This window comes from Odontesthes bonariensis, chromosome 9, assembly GCF_027942865.1.
Source record: "Odontesthes bonariensis isolate fOdoBon6 chromosome 9, fOdoBon6.hap1, whole genome shotgun sequence".
Classification (NCBI taxonomy): domain Eukaryota; kingdom Metazoa; phylum Chordata; class Actinopteri; order Atheriniformes; family Atherinopsidae; genus Odontesthes; species Odontesthes bonariensis.
Genome location: NC_134514.1, coordinates 4,969,293 through 4,983,525, shown reverse-complemented (window position 1 = coordinate 4,983,525; position 14,233 = coordinate 4,969,293). Strand labels below are relative to the sequence as shown.

The following is a 14,233-nucleotide window of genomic DNA, read 5'->3' as shown; positions in this document are numbered from 1 at the left end:
TCCCTTTGGGTACCCCTAGAATGGCCAATTTTTACCTTAAATTTCCAAAATCTCCGCAGGCACCAAGCACCATCCCCCCGGGCTTGGTTGCTTCGCTCCCTCGCCTGCACCACTACGCTATAATTTCATCCTAGCTAGAACCCTGGCAGCGTTGTTTTGTATATGTTGGTGCCATCCACGGTCGTTTCCTTGTACTACGAGTCTGTTTTTTTTCCCCTGAGCTACGGGGGCAGAGTTGGTTCAAGGATAGCCAACACGGAAAAAGTAACATTGAGCACAGATTTGTATCACGCTTTCCCACACTGACACATTGTTACGAGTGCTTCTTAGATTGACGTTGTCAAACAGTTAGTGCATGTATGCGGGAACCTCCCACATTAGGGAAACGAAAAAGATGCACAATGACTGCAATCACACACAACTCAGGCCCAGCCGTATTTTAGGAGCAAAATGCGAATAGAAGGATTGAAATACAATCTCGCACACGTGCACCCCTTTTCTTTTTATTTTAGTAGACTAGCATAGATGTGAGCGAATTGCTCACACAGCGTGTGTTTACACCCGCCTCCTCCCTGCTACCAAATCAATCACTGTATGTGCTCCGATTAGCAGCTAAATAGATTGCCAATTGGCAGGGGTGGAAAGTAATGAATAACATTTACTCACGTTACTGTAATTGAGTACTTTTTATGAGTAATTTCTAATTTTCTGAGTAGTTTTTCAAATGTGTAATTTTTACTTTTACTAGAGTACATTTTGACCCAAGTACTTTTACTTTGCTACATTTGAAACCCCTCACGTTACTGAGTAAAACAAATATTGATGGTGAAAAATTAAATGCGGGCGGAAATTTAAACAGCTGTCCCGGAACTGAAAGTCAATTGCGTGGCCTTGCCTTGCACGCGCCCTTTCCATTGGAGCTTTCGGCTTTCAGAACATCGACTTCAAACTTACGAAAGCATGTGGTGGTAAGTTAGCGCATGTGTTTTTCTCTCTTACATCCCAAACGGTTTATTTATTGTTTTTTTGTGCTTCCCATGTCAGCACAATGTGCCTTCATGATATTATTATTTTCCACCCTGATCAAGCGAAGCAGACGAAGGAATAGCTAGCTCGCCTCACATTTTAAAAACCTGCATTAGTGATCAGTTTTTTGTTTTTTTTAATACTTTGATTGTAGTTTAAATTTCTTTATTCTTATCATAGTGTTGTCCATTGGACAATAGGACTGAAAATTGTTTGCACTTTATGGTACAAGTTGTGACTGTCCTTGTGAGGAAGTATGTTCCTGAGCCCAGTTGATCTTTTGCAAGTGTGGATGTGCACTTTAATACACCTCGAAATCGATTTAAACAACTTGTGCTGAATTTGATTCATGACTCATCCTTTTTTGCATTAAGAAACTGAAAGTAATTAAGTAACTTTTACTCAAATTACATTTTAAATGAAGCAATTTTGTACTTTGACTCAAGTAAATTTTGAGATGGGTAATTTTACTTTTACTCTGAGTAGAATTTAGGCAAAGTAAAGATACTTTTACTTAATTACAATTTTTCAGTACTCTTTCCACCTCTGCCAATTGGTAAATACAGCTACTAACACTCAAATACAGTCTAGGGCAGTCTCATCGCTGTAAAGCGACACTAATCTCTGAACACAATCCGCTTCAGGGTCTATAGTATCGGGACGAATAGATCATAGGCCATTTAGCAGAGTGATATGGATCCGGTATGCTACTTGATTTCGGGATCAGTGGGGCTATGCCGTGCAAATATGGCTATCAGATGTACACACTGCCTTTCCAAGCTAAACAAAAATAAACTCAAATTTCGTGTTTGGTTCATGACAATTTTGAGGTTTTGCTACGATTGTTTGACATTTTCCATCTGACAACACTGTACAGCTAGGCTTAGTACTAGGGTGCTAGACTACAAGGTAATGTCAGAGAGTTTAGAAGAGGAATAGAATCTAAATAGCATACTGTCATCTCTGGTAATGAGGCGGTCAGACTCACCTGTCTTCGCGCCCGAGCAGTAGTTCTAGCAGGGACAGTCTCCGTCGGCACACCAGGTCCAGCGATGTCAATAGTTGGAACAGCTTCAGCTAAAAGACGTCTCCTATTCCCAACCATTCCCGCGATCTCCACATTTTTAGTGAAACAGTTGTGATGGAAATGTACGGAGCACAACACGGATGTTGAGGACACTTCAAAATCACGACGATGCCTCCGTACAAACTGTATCCACCGTGCTCTCGTCTTTGCCTTCTCCTTGTCAGCCTCAGTTCCAGTATTTTTTAGTTTGGGAAACATGTGCAGAGAGATGCCTTCAGTGAAGCTGCTATTTTTGCAACTAACACCATTTGGCCCTCCAGCAACACAATATTTTCCACCGTGCTTTGATGTCTTGGCCGTAGACGCCGCCATTACAGTTAGACTACCAGAACTTCTGTGTCAACCCTATGACGTCACGCATAAAAAAATTAATTCGCACAAAAAGACAAAATGTGGCTCCTTTCGAGCCCGTTTTAACATGACTTCCCGGATAAATTATCATCCAGACAATATCTCATTTTAATCGCAAGGCTTGGAACCTTTAGAGTCAGCAGCAAAAACTGTGAAATTCCAACATTTAAAATTCGTTTCATAAGTCCTTTAATGGAGGTGGATTATCTTCATCTTCATCATCACCACAGTCCTCAGCTGCTTCTGCACATAAAAAAATAGATCCAGAACTTTTAGTTCTTACTCTATCTTGTTATACCAATCTCTGAATACAACGGAGAAACAACAGTTAACAAAGCATGCAACGGTCTCACAACCAAACAGGATAGTAACTGTTTGGGCAGGCTAGCAGCGCTGCACAGTTATTTCACCATTAGCTGAACAATGCCACAGGTCTATTAACCCAACAACACATGGTTCAGTTCAGCCTTTTCAATATGACTATAAATGTAAAACGCAAAACTATCACGGAATTATTTCTACGTTTGTTTATCGCCTCAAGCAGTCCTTATTTAGCTAACCCTCGTTAGCCTAGCATTTGCTAAAGTATGCCAATTCTTGCAGAAAATATGCATGTTTAACGCGCCACGATGGTTGTTCATGCAGGTCCTGCAGCCAATGCATTCTGTACCCGGTTTGTGATAAAGTCATGAAGCTAAATATGATTCAAAAATAAAATTGAGGGCCTACCTGTAAACTGGGGGATTCCACGTAAGCGCTGCGTCAACGGCTGCGTCCTCTACCTGGCGTCAATTCCCACCGGGAGCGTAAAATAATAAACTGTGTGTATAAAGGAAACTTACTTTGCTTCTGCAACGTGGAATAATCTGTTAAAGCTGATCATCTACCCTCTAATTTTCTGTTGATGTGAAGTTGTGATATGAATTACGTGAAAAACATGAATTACGTAGTTTTATTTTGAAAGGGGGCGGAAGTTTATTTTGTTCATTCTGTGTCGGATTTCCTGTGCTGGTGCGATCTGCTCTGTGGAGCTTAGACACACCAAAGTACAGCTAGTTTATGCTGGTTAATGTAGTTTAATTTGTTTATGATCAGGATACTTAAGATAACACCGCTTAAAAGACAGCATATCATTTTATTTCCCTCATTACAGTTTACATGAACCGCCGCTAACAACATACTTCCCAAAAAGATTAAGTAATGTGCTGGAGCTGTTACAAAATATATTAACTTTAAGGTCACCATTGCCTTGTGCTGTACATCTTTATGTACAATTAACTTTGTAATGAACATGCAATGTCAGCCATAGAAATTCACTATGAATATCATAGCAATCCCATTTTACAACTACCGCAGTTGCTCAAAACAAAAGCAAATCATAAACTGATGCCCACCACAACAACTATTCTGAGATATTTGGTGACCAGTGGCGGCTGATATATATATATTTTTAATCACATCCAGTGATTAAATGTTTAAAATGACTTAATGCAAAAAAGTAAAGTAAGATATTTCCATCATGAAATAACAGAGAGCATCGCCAGAGCATTGAGACGGTCCTGCGTCATGGAGTTTCTCAGGAAGGTCTTGATCCTCCCCCAGAGTGGAGAAGCACCTCTCAGACTCGGCCGTCGTCGTGGGCGTCGTAATGAGGATCTGGAGAAGGTTGACTAAAATCTTTGCACATGCGCGTAGTCCACTGAGCTTCCGCTGAGACTTTTACGTAAACTACTGCAATACTGGTTGTGTCCGCGCTTTGGGGGGGAATCAAACCCTGTATTTTAACTCTCTGATATTTATCAGGAGCTTAGAACACACCCAAAGTTTTAAAGTACAGCTAGTTTATGCCGATTAATGTTGTTTAATTGGTTTAGAATAGAAAAATACTTTATTCATCCCCCAATGGGGGAAATTCAAATAAGTCAAGTAGCTCAAAAAAAATTGCATATGATTTTATTTCACACCCTCTCTCATGACAGTTTACATGAAACTGTAGGTGTAGATCCTTTCAAAAATAATACAATCATATGATAATGATGATGGTACTGTTTGTTTAGTCTGATTGTGTTTTTTGAGGTTTAGAAGATGTATAAATCAATAATCACTTGAAAGTCTCCAATAAATCATGAAATCAAGTACTCCCCAAAAAGATTAAGTAATACGCTGGAGCTGTAACAACATGTATTAACTTTAAAGTCACCATTGCCTCGTGCTGTCAATCATAGAAATTCACTATGAATATCATAACAATCCCATTTTACAACTACGTAGTTGCTCAAAACAAGAGCAAATTATAGCCCCCGAATCACACAGTGCACTGATGCCCACCTCCTCCACCCAACCACAGCAGGGGACAGAGAGTGAAGCAAGGCAGCCATCAGGCTGTACATATGACAGTAGTTTGGATTACTGCATCCTCGTTCAGTGGCTTAATGGTGGACCCCCGAAAGCCCGTGATCCGCATCTTTGCTCTCATCTCAATCCAGTGATAAACTGTGGGGATAAACACAAGAAAAAAAAAAGGAAAAACTTAAGACAAAGTACACAGATACAAGACTGCAGGTTATGGTGTTTGTGCAGAAGTCTATGGTTTGTGAAGTCAGAGCACTGTCCTGAGTCCACCTTTTCTTCAAAAGTCTGTTAGTCTACATCGTGTAGAATTGCTCCGTGTAAGTACGATCTTCAAAGTACTCGTGAGCATTTGTGTCAACGACCCCGTTTGTGGTTGGGGGGGAATCGGCCTGGTGGTGCGGTGATGGTCCCGGAGCGGGTGGAGGTTGTTGTTGAGCCTGGCCTCTTTCAAGATTATGTAATACGGTGAGAATCTCAATTTTGGCTCGTTGCCGCTGGTCTGCATTTAATCGGTGTAAAACTGGCACAAGGCTCAGTGCAAAGTGATAGGCCTCATCGAGCTCGTGTGGTTTCGGCACCGGCTGCTCCAACGAAGACATCAGCCGCTCCCCGAGGTCGGTGTCCTCCCTTTGGACCCTTCTGGTTTGGCGGGGAGCCGGTGCTGCAGCAGCCGGTCTTGACGCCCTGTCCCTGGGGCTCCGGGACCGAAACGTAGTCAGTGCTGATGTAGCTGCCGGTGGAAGGGAAATGCCAGGCGTGCTGGAACTATCCTCAGACCCCGATAATGACTGAGGGGTGGGCGACCTTTCTTCTTCCTCCTGGTGTATCAGGCTCAAGTTGCCTTTTGAACTATAGAAAAAAAAAAGTACACATAGGAACAATTTGCATATGAACATTTTATAGTTTTATACACGAGTTCGCACCACTTTGAAGACAAATTTTTTAAAAACGCACTTACGGTTATCAATACTGTATTGCTGATATTAAGCAGTGTTGGCCCCAAATTGTCTTCATTTAAATGATGACAGAACTGAATGCATTGTGTTTGGGGATACTGACGGCTGGCTTTTGCACCTTGTCTTCAAAGCTTAGTTCAACGGTCAGAAATCTGGGAGTGACCTTTGACCTTTGATCTGAGGTCGGACAAACAAATGAACAATGTCGTCAGGACTAGTTTTTTCCAGCTGCGTCTCCTGGCCAAAGTTAAAATGTTTTTAAGTCGTCATGACCTTGAGAAAGCCATCCATGCCCTAATAAGTTCAAGGTCAGACTGTTTTAATGCTCTTTATGTGGGCGTCTCCCAGTCTTCTCTCAGCCGCCTTCAGCTGGTGCAGAACGCTGCTGCCCGTCTTTTAACCAACACCAACAGACGTGTGCACATCACTCCTGTTCTGAACTCCCTCCATTGGCTTCCTGTCCTTTAGAGAACTGATTTTAAACTTTTAATGTTGGTTTTTAAAGCTCTTAACGGCCTCGCCCCGTCGTATTTATCTGAGCTTTTAACAGTCCTGGTAGAGCTCTGAGGTCAGCAGATCAGTTTCTGCTGGAAGTGCCCAGGTCAGAATACAAACCCTGGGGTGAGCGAGCCTTTTCCCAAAGCTGCCCCCAGGCTCTGGAATAAGCCCCCCGTCCAGCTGCGTCTCATTTCTGACCTGGGCCTCTTCAGATCCAGGCTAAAAACCTACTTATTTAGGATGGCTTTAATACCCAGTAGTATGATGACACTTTTATCTTATTTTATTGCTTTCACTGTTCTTTTATTGTTTTTGTTTGTTTTTATTTATTCTTCTCTTTATTTATTACCTGCTGTAAAGCACTTTGGAACATCGTAAAGATTGTCTGTAAAGGGCTGTATAAATAAAATACATTTACATTTACGTTTACAATATTGTTTGAAGCTTCAGTACTTTGATGACATTTACTTTGATTTAATAAGTATTTAATAAGTAATTTACACGTACCTTCTTGGTTGGATGTGTGGCAAAAGGAATGACAATTTCTCATAATACTTCCATTGCTTGTGCGTGCCGCCCGCCGATCTGCTGGGGAGGGGTTTCTTTTGGGTTCTTACAAATGTATCTCTGAACCCCTTCCACTTGGTTTTACATGTGTCAGCTGAAACAAAGGAATAAAACATGTTCACATATAACTTACAGTATATTCATTTGCTTCTTCCCTCACAGGTACATGGCTTCTGGGGACTCACGAGGCAGTCTGGCCCATAGCTACCGCCTGGGCCACACTGCAGTAAGGAACTCAGTGCACATGGTGTGTGCTGCCATTGAAAAAAATCATGATGCAGAGGTTCCTACCCAGACCGACACAACACACTTGGGAGGAAGTGGCTGACGGCTTCTGGAAGAAGTGGAATTTTCCAAACTGCCTGGGAGCAATAGATGGGAAGCATGTGACCATCAAAGCCCCACCACTGACTGGGAGTCAGTATTTAAACTACATAGTGCTTTTGGCACTCGTGGACTCGAACTACAGGTTCAGGGTCATTCAAGTGGGGGACTTCGGAAGGCCCGGTGATGGCGGTGGATATGCTGGCTCAGCTCTGGGGATAGGAATGGAGACCCAAACACTTGATGTTCCACCCAGCGCCTCTCTGCCCGGGGCGGCTCACTTGGGGGATGTGCCACATGTGATGGTGGGTGATGCAGCCTTCCCACTGAAGCCGTACTTAATGAGACCGTACCCTGGACTGAAGCTCACGCGCCAAAAGAGGATATTTAACGACAGACTTTCAAGGGCAAGATGGTGGTTGAGAATGCTTTTGGCATTCTGACCTCCAGGTGGAGGCTGCTGCATCGCAGGATCAACCTGCACCCACAAAATGTGGAAACCCTGGTTGTGGCTGCATGCACTCTCCATAACTTCCTGCTTACCCCGGGAGAGAATGCGAGGTTGCTGCAGGAGGCGGAGCAGCAGGGGAAGAAACTGCCATCAGCCCGTAATGTGAGGGACAACTTCTCCACCTATTTCATCTCCCCACAAGGCAGCGTGTCGTGGCAGGACAGGATGGTGTGAAAGCGTTTCAAAAAAGTGTGGAAAATGTAGATATTTGTAATCTGCTACAAAACCCACTTACAATTGTCTGCCTGAATCTCTGCTTTCATTACCAAGGATCTGAAACGGGGGCTTGGGTAAAAAGCAAGCATGAAAGAGGTTGAACTTACATGCATCATCTATGTTCTCTTCCTCGTCTTCAGCAGGAGGCTGTGGAGTTCGGGATCTGGGAACCATTGACAGAGTATCACGTTAACAAGCCATACAGCCACTATTGTCCTTTTGAATGTAACAGTGGTTGTGCTGATTCAGAACACCAGTTGGAAGCCGGCTCACCTCTTCTCCTCGCGGTGTTCGTAGCTGTAGCCCCGGCTCTCCTCGTACGGTCTCTTGCGGCTCTGGTTTCCACCTTTGTCACCTTCCGCTTTGACTTGCTCAGCCTGGTCTGCAGCATCTTGCTCAGGCTGCTGTTCTGTTTCCTGGCTGTGTTGCTCTCCTTCCCCAGCAGGAAAATCATCTTCTTCCATTTTGACTTCCACTTCGATTTCTAAATTGGTAAAATTAGTATATATGTATGGGTTATAGCACACAGAAATAGAGACAAATCACATCTTTAACATACAAAATAAACATCTTTGCTGTGAACAATGTCACCAAACCATATGTCCTCAGAGTTATTATGGTGACTACATCATCAGTAATGACCTTGTCGGTACTCGACGCTCTCCTCCTCAACCTTCACCTCCGGCTTGGTCTCTTCTCTATCCTCATCGGCTGTGAAGTCAGACATGTCACGACTCGTGTCTGAAGTCTCTTCAGCTTCGAAGGGATCGACTTCCGTCTCTTCTTCCTCATAGTAACCACCTGAATCTCTCCCCTCATCTTCCTCTTGAGGTGGATCATCTTCACTGCCATCATCATCATCTTCATCATCATCACCACAGTCCTCAGCTGCTTCTGCACATAATAAAAAATTAGATCCAGAACTTTTACGTTCTATACCAATCAATACAAACGGAGAAACAACGGTTAACAAAGCATGCAACGGTCTAACCACCAAACAGGATGCTAACGCTTTGGGCAGGCTAGCAGCGCTGCAGTTATTTCACCATTAGCTGAACAATGCCACGGGTCTATTAACCCAACAACACACGGTTCAGCTCAGCCTTTTCAATACTACTATAAATGTAAAACGCAAAACTATCACTGAATTATTTCTACGTTTGTTTCACGCCTCAAGCAGTCCTTATTTAGCTAACCCTCGTTAGCCTAGCATTTGCTAAAGTATGCCAATTCTTGCAGAAAAAGTGACTAACTCAGAAAATATGCATGTTTAAAAAGCCACTATGGTTGTTCATGCACTGGCTGTGTTGCTCTCCTTCCCCAGCAGGAAAATCATCTTCTTCCGTTTTGACTTCCACTTTGATTTGTAAATTGGTAAAATCAGTATGTACTGTATGTATGGGTTATAGCACACAGAAATAGAGACAAATCACATCTTTAACAGACAAAATAAACATATTTTCTGTGAACAATGTCACCAAACCATATGTTCTCATCAGAGTTATTATGGTGACTACATCATCAGTCAATCATCCGTGGCATCAAGGATCATAAACCCACGAATTGCTGCAGTAGCTGAAAAATGTGCACACATTATGTTTAGTGGATAATGACCTTGTCTGTTCTCGACGCTCTCCTCCTCAACCTTCACCTCCGGCTTGGTCTCTTCTCTATCTTCATCGACTGTGAAGTCGGGCCTGTCTCTCTTCAGCTTCGATGGGCTCGACTTCTGTGGATTATGAAGGTTATTATTATTGGAGGTGGATTATTATCATCATCATAGTCCTCACCTGCTTCTGCACATAAAAAATTAGATCCAGAACTTTTACGTCTAAAGCTTAATTTATACCTCTTTTAACTGCCCTTGCGCTTGCGTTAATGGCTCGAGACGTTTATGCTTAATTTTGCTTTGACGGCAAGAACAAGACATGTCAACATGTCTATTTGCAGTGGGCTCTCCCACTCTGATTGCACTGCTAGCGTGCTAGCTCAAACCAAAGAGGCTGTATATTATAACTGTGAATTAGATCTTTATATTTACCTCGTCACAGGACGACGACGTCTGTCGGTGTTTTATGTGATGTCCCAGCCACGACAGTTTAAGGAAGAAAGCAGGGACTTTCTGCCTCCCTGCATCACCACTACTGCCCTCCATCATCTTCTTCTGTCGAACATACTTGTCCCGGATTTTCCGCCACAGCTTCAAACAGTCCTGGACCGGAATGCCGAGGTTGCCGGAGATCTCGGTCCACGAATTGGCACTCATCTGATCGCCCTTGTGTTCCGCCAAGGACGGGTTGTAAAGATGTTCGTACCTGCGGACCTCTTCGGCAAGTCTCTCTTCGAGTGGATTCATGCTGCTGCTTCCTCGCTTTCTACCCTGGTGTTTGAAAACAGCGGTCTTTTATTAAAGTCAATTTATGGTTGGTGACGCAAGACGCAACGCAAGCCCTTGCGCGGTTGCGTGTGTCACCTAAATTTTCTAAACTTCACCCAAGACGCGAGCGCAAGGGCAGTTAAAAGAGGTATAAATCAGGCTTCAAGCTTAATTTATACCTCTTTTAACTGCCCTTGCGCTTGCGTTAATGGCTCGAGACGTCTATGCTTCATTTTGCTTTGTCGGCGGTTGCGTGTGCTGCGTGGCGATTCACCGCCAGGACAGTAAGTGGAGCAATGTTTTTTTTCAATGACGACCTTAAGCTGGGCATACACTGTGCGATTTTTGGCCCGATGTCGACAAGATTGTCACTCGTGCGACTATTTTGGAGATCGGGCCGAGTTTTGGCTCAATCGTAAGTCTCGCATCGTGTAGTATACATGGGGTAACGACAAACCATTAAGCCCTCCCGACCACCTCCCGATCGAATGAAAATCAAACTTGTTTGAAATCCTGGTCGCCCCTCGTGAGGCTCTCGCACAGTTGAAGCAGTTGCACAAGCCGATTTACCTCATCCTGTCACACTACGCATGCGCGAACATAGATACGGAAGAGAAAATTGTCAACAGAAGAAGAAGGAGACAACAGAACAGCTGGCAGCCACCGAGTCCGACGTGTCGTGTAGTGTGAGCAGCCAGATCGCATCAGACCATCGGATCGTACAGTGTGAGAACAGGAATCGTGAGCTGCGACGTTTTAGCCCTTGCGATTCACTCGTACAGTATGAGCAGCAGCTGAATACCGCGATTGAAAATTTTTTTTAAAAAAAAAATAAAAATCGCACAGTGTATGCCCAGCTTTAGAGAAGCCTACTACGTTGACATCTGTGGGCGTGGCATTTGCTTGTTTATTTACCCAGTCTTGTTCTGTACACACACACACACACACACACACACACACACAGTGAACAATGCAAAGCGCAAGACACAAACGTTTGAGGCTGATGCCGATGTTGCTAATTAAAGAGGAGATTATAATATTGCGAAGGAGAATACGAAGACGGCAAGAACAAGATAAAAGACGGAGGGGCTGGCTCATTTACCACCCTTTAACCCCGTTAGCGATATGTCAACATGTCTATTTGCAGTGGGCTCTCCCACTCTGATTGCACTGCTAGCATGCTAGCTCAAACCAAAGAGGCTGTATATTATAACTGTGAATTAGATCTTTATATTTACCTCGTCACAGGACGACGACGTCTGTCGGTGTTTTATGTGATGTCCCAGCCACGACAGTTTAAGGAAGAAAGCAGGGACTTTCTGCCTCCCTGCACCACCACGACTGCCCTCCATCATCTTCTTCTGTCGAACATACTTGTCCCGGATTTTGCGCCACAGCTTCAAACAGTCCTGGACCGGAATGCCGAGGTTGCCAGAGATCTCGGTCCACGAATTGGCACTCATCTGATCGTCCTTGTGTTCCGCCAAGGACGGGTTGTAAAGATGTTCGTACCTGCGGACCTCTTCGGCAAGTCTCTCTTCGAGTGGATTCATGCTGCTGCTTCCTCGCTTTCTACCCTGCTGTTTGAAAACAGCGATCTTTTATTAAAGTCAATTTATGATCGGTGATGCAAGACGCAACGCAAGACGCAACGCAAGCCCTTCCGCGGTTGCAAGCCCCCCCCCTTGCGTGCTTGCGTGTGTCACCTCAATTTTCTAAACTTCACGGAAGACGCGAGTGCAGGTCACTATCTACATCACATCCGGCGGTGTGTTCATCTTCCGGTTTCATCCCCTAATAAAAGACCGCTGTTTTCAAACGCCAAGGTAGAAAGCGAAGAAGAAGAAGAAGGGCATGGTTCACAATGTGTGTGTGTACAGAACAAGACTGGGTAAATAAATAAACAAACTGCCACGCCCACAGATGTCAACGTAGTAGGCTTCTCTAAGGTCGTCATTGAAAAAAAAACATTGCTCCACCTACTGTCCTGCTGGTGGTTCGCCACGCCGCACACGCAACCGCCGACAAAGTAATTTTTTTTTAGCATAAACGTCTCGAGCCATTAATGCGAGCGCAAGACGCAAGGGCAGTTAAAAGAGGTATAAATCAAGCTTTATGCTTCACTTTGCTGTGTCGGCGGTTGCGTGTGCTGTGTGGCGATTCACCGCCAGCACAGTAGGTGGAGCAATGTTTTTTTTCAATGACGACCTTAGAGAAGCCTACTACGTTGACATCTGTGGGCGTGGCATTTGCTTGTTTATTTACCCAGTCTTGCTCTGTACACACACACACACACACACACACACAGTGAACAATGCAAAGCGCAAGACACAAACGTTTGAGGCTGATGCCGATGTTGCTAATTGAAGAGGAGATTATAATATTGCGAAGGAGAATACGAAGACGGCAAGAACAAGATAAAAGACGGAGGGGGTGGCTCATTTACCACCCTTTAACCCCGTTAGCGATATGTCAACATGTCTATTTGCAGTGGGCTCTCCCACTCTGATTGCACTGCTAGCGTGCTAGCTCAAACCAAAGAGGCTGTATATTATAACTGTGAATTAGATCTTTATATTTACCTCGTCACAGGACGACGACGTCTGTCGGTGTTTTATGTGATGTCCCAGCCACGACAGTTTAAGGAAGAAAGCAGGGACTTTCTGCCTCCCTGCACCACCACGACTGCCCTCCATCATCTTCTTCTGTCGAACATACTTGTCCCGGATTTTCCGCCACAGCTTCAAACAGTCCTGGACCGGCATGCCGAGGTTGCCGGAGATCTCGGTCCAGGAATTGGCACTCATCTGATCGCCCTTGTGTTCCGCCAAGGACGGGTTGTAAAGATGTTCGTACCTGCGGACCTCTTCGGCAAGTCTCTCTTCGAGTGGATTCATGCTGCTGCTTCTTCCTCCTACCTTGGTGTTTGAAAACAGCAATCTTTTATTAGTGGATGAAACCAGAAGATGAACTCTATCTTGTAAAAACGAAATTCTGCCTACTTTTTCAGGTTGAAAAAATCTCATTCCAAAACTAATTCTATCCAAACACTTAAGATTGATAATACTTTATGTGATGACCCCAAGCTAATTGCTACGTATTGCTCAAAATTCTATAGTAAATTATATACTTCTCAATATTGTGATAAAAGTGCTTCGGCCTTTTTAGACTCTGTTATTGTGAATAATATAGACAGAGATTTGTGTGATGCTCCTCTAACGTTACAAGAAATAATTGATTCTATAAATAGCCTCAAACATAATAAGTCTCCAGGTGTGGATGGATTCCCCTCTGAATTTTACAGAGCATTTGTGGAACAATTATCCCCGTTCTTACAGAAGGTTTTCACATAAAGCATAGCTAATGAATCACTGCCCCCAACATTAACTCAAGGATTAATCACACTTATTCCAAAGTCTAAAAAGGATGTATTGCTTATCGACAATTGGCGGCCTATTCGCCTTTTGAATAATGATTATAAGGTGCTAGCAATTGCATTTGCCAAAAGACTCAAACTAATTTTGTATTATTTTATAGATGAATCACAGTCTGGATTCATGAACAACAGACACATTTCTAATAATATACGATTGGTTTTAGATATGTTAGATTATTCTGATTTAACATCTGAAGACAGTTATATCCTATTTTTAGATTTCTATAAAGCCTTTGATTCTGTAGAACACCTCTAACTTGTAATAACAATCTTACCAATCAAAACAGCTATAATTCTAAAACGCAAAACTATCAATGAATTATTTCTACGTTTGTTTCTCGACTCAAGCAGTCCTTGTTTAGCTAACCCTCGTTAGCCTAGCATTTGCTAAAGTCTCACCAACCGTTGCAGAAAAAGTGACTTTAACTCAGGGAATATGCATGTTTAACGCGCCACTATGGTTGTTCATGCAGCCAATGCAATTGTGTACCCGGTTTGTGATAAAGTCATGAAGCTAAATATGATTAAAAAA

General features: G+C 43.4%; 2 protein-coding genes across 7 annotated transcripts in view; both read right to left on the bottom strand.

Moving 5' to 3' along the window:
• The window catches only part of LOC142387995 (uncharacterized), a 35,329-nt gene that overhangs the window by 20,003 nt on the left and 1,093 nt on the right, over positions 1–14,233 (bottom strand). The window contains exons 2-8 of one of the 6 annotated variants that reach the window (XM_075472805.1): positions 12,848–13,183; positions 11,504–11,845; positions 9,930–10,268; positions 9,503–9,617; positions 8,531–8,782; positions 8,162–8,372; positions 7,996–8,051 (exon numbers count right to left, since the gene is read on the bottom strand). In XM_075472805.1, coding sequence (XP_075328920.1) covers positions 7,996–8,051; positions 8,162–8,372; positions 8,531–8,782; positions 9,503–9,617; positions 9,930–10,268; positions 11,504–11,845; positions 12,848–13,162 — 1,630 coding nt within the window. In that variant the 5' untranslated portion in view covers positions 13,163–13,183. Of the gene's footprint in view, positions 1–2,014; positions 2,708–3,193; positions 3,405–7,995; positions 8,052–8,161; positions 8,373–8,530; positions 8,783–9,502; positions 9,618–9,929; positions 10,269–11,503; positions 11,846–12,847; positions 13,184–14,233 lie in introns of those variants that run through there. The other 5 variants (XM_075472808.1, XM_075472807.1, XM_075472806.1 and 2 more) reach the window with 5 other exon arrangements.
• On the bottom strand, positions 4,419–7,497 carry LOC142387996 (uncharacterized). The gene is made up of 2 exons (XM_075472812.1): positions 6,778–7,497; positions 4,419–5,665 (listed from the first exon to the last, which is right to left on the bottom strand). The coding sequence occupies exons 1-2, from the start codon at positions 6,951–6,953 to the stop codon at positions 5,110–5,112; spliced, it is 732 nt and encodes a 243-aa protein (XP_075328927.1). The 5' UTR covers positions 6,954–7,497; the 3' UTR covers positions 4,419–5,109.

Bases quoted from the DNA above. Each gene is read 5' to 3' on its own strand.
- LOC142387996 (XM_075472812.1), bottom strand. From the start codon at position 6,953: ATGTTTTATTCCTTTGTTTCAGCTGACACATGTAAAACCAAGTGGAAG. The intron at 5,666-6,777 runs GTACGTGTAAAT...TTTTTTCTATAG, and splicing joins CCACACATCCAACCAAGAAG to TTCAAAAGGCAACTTGAGCC.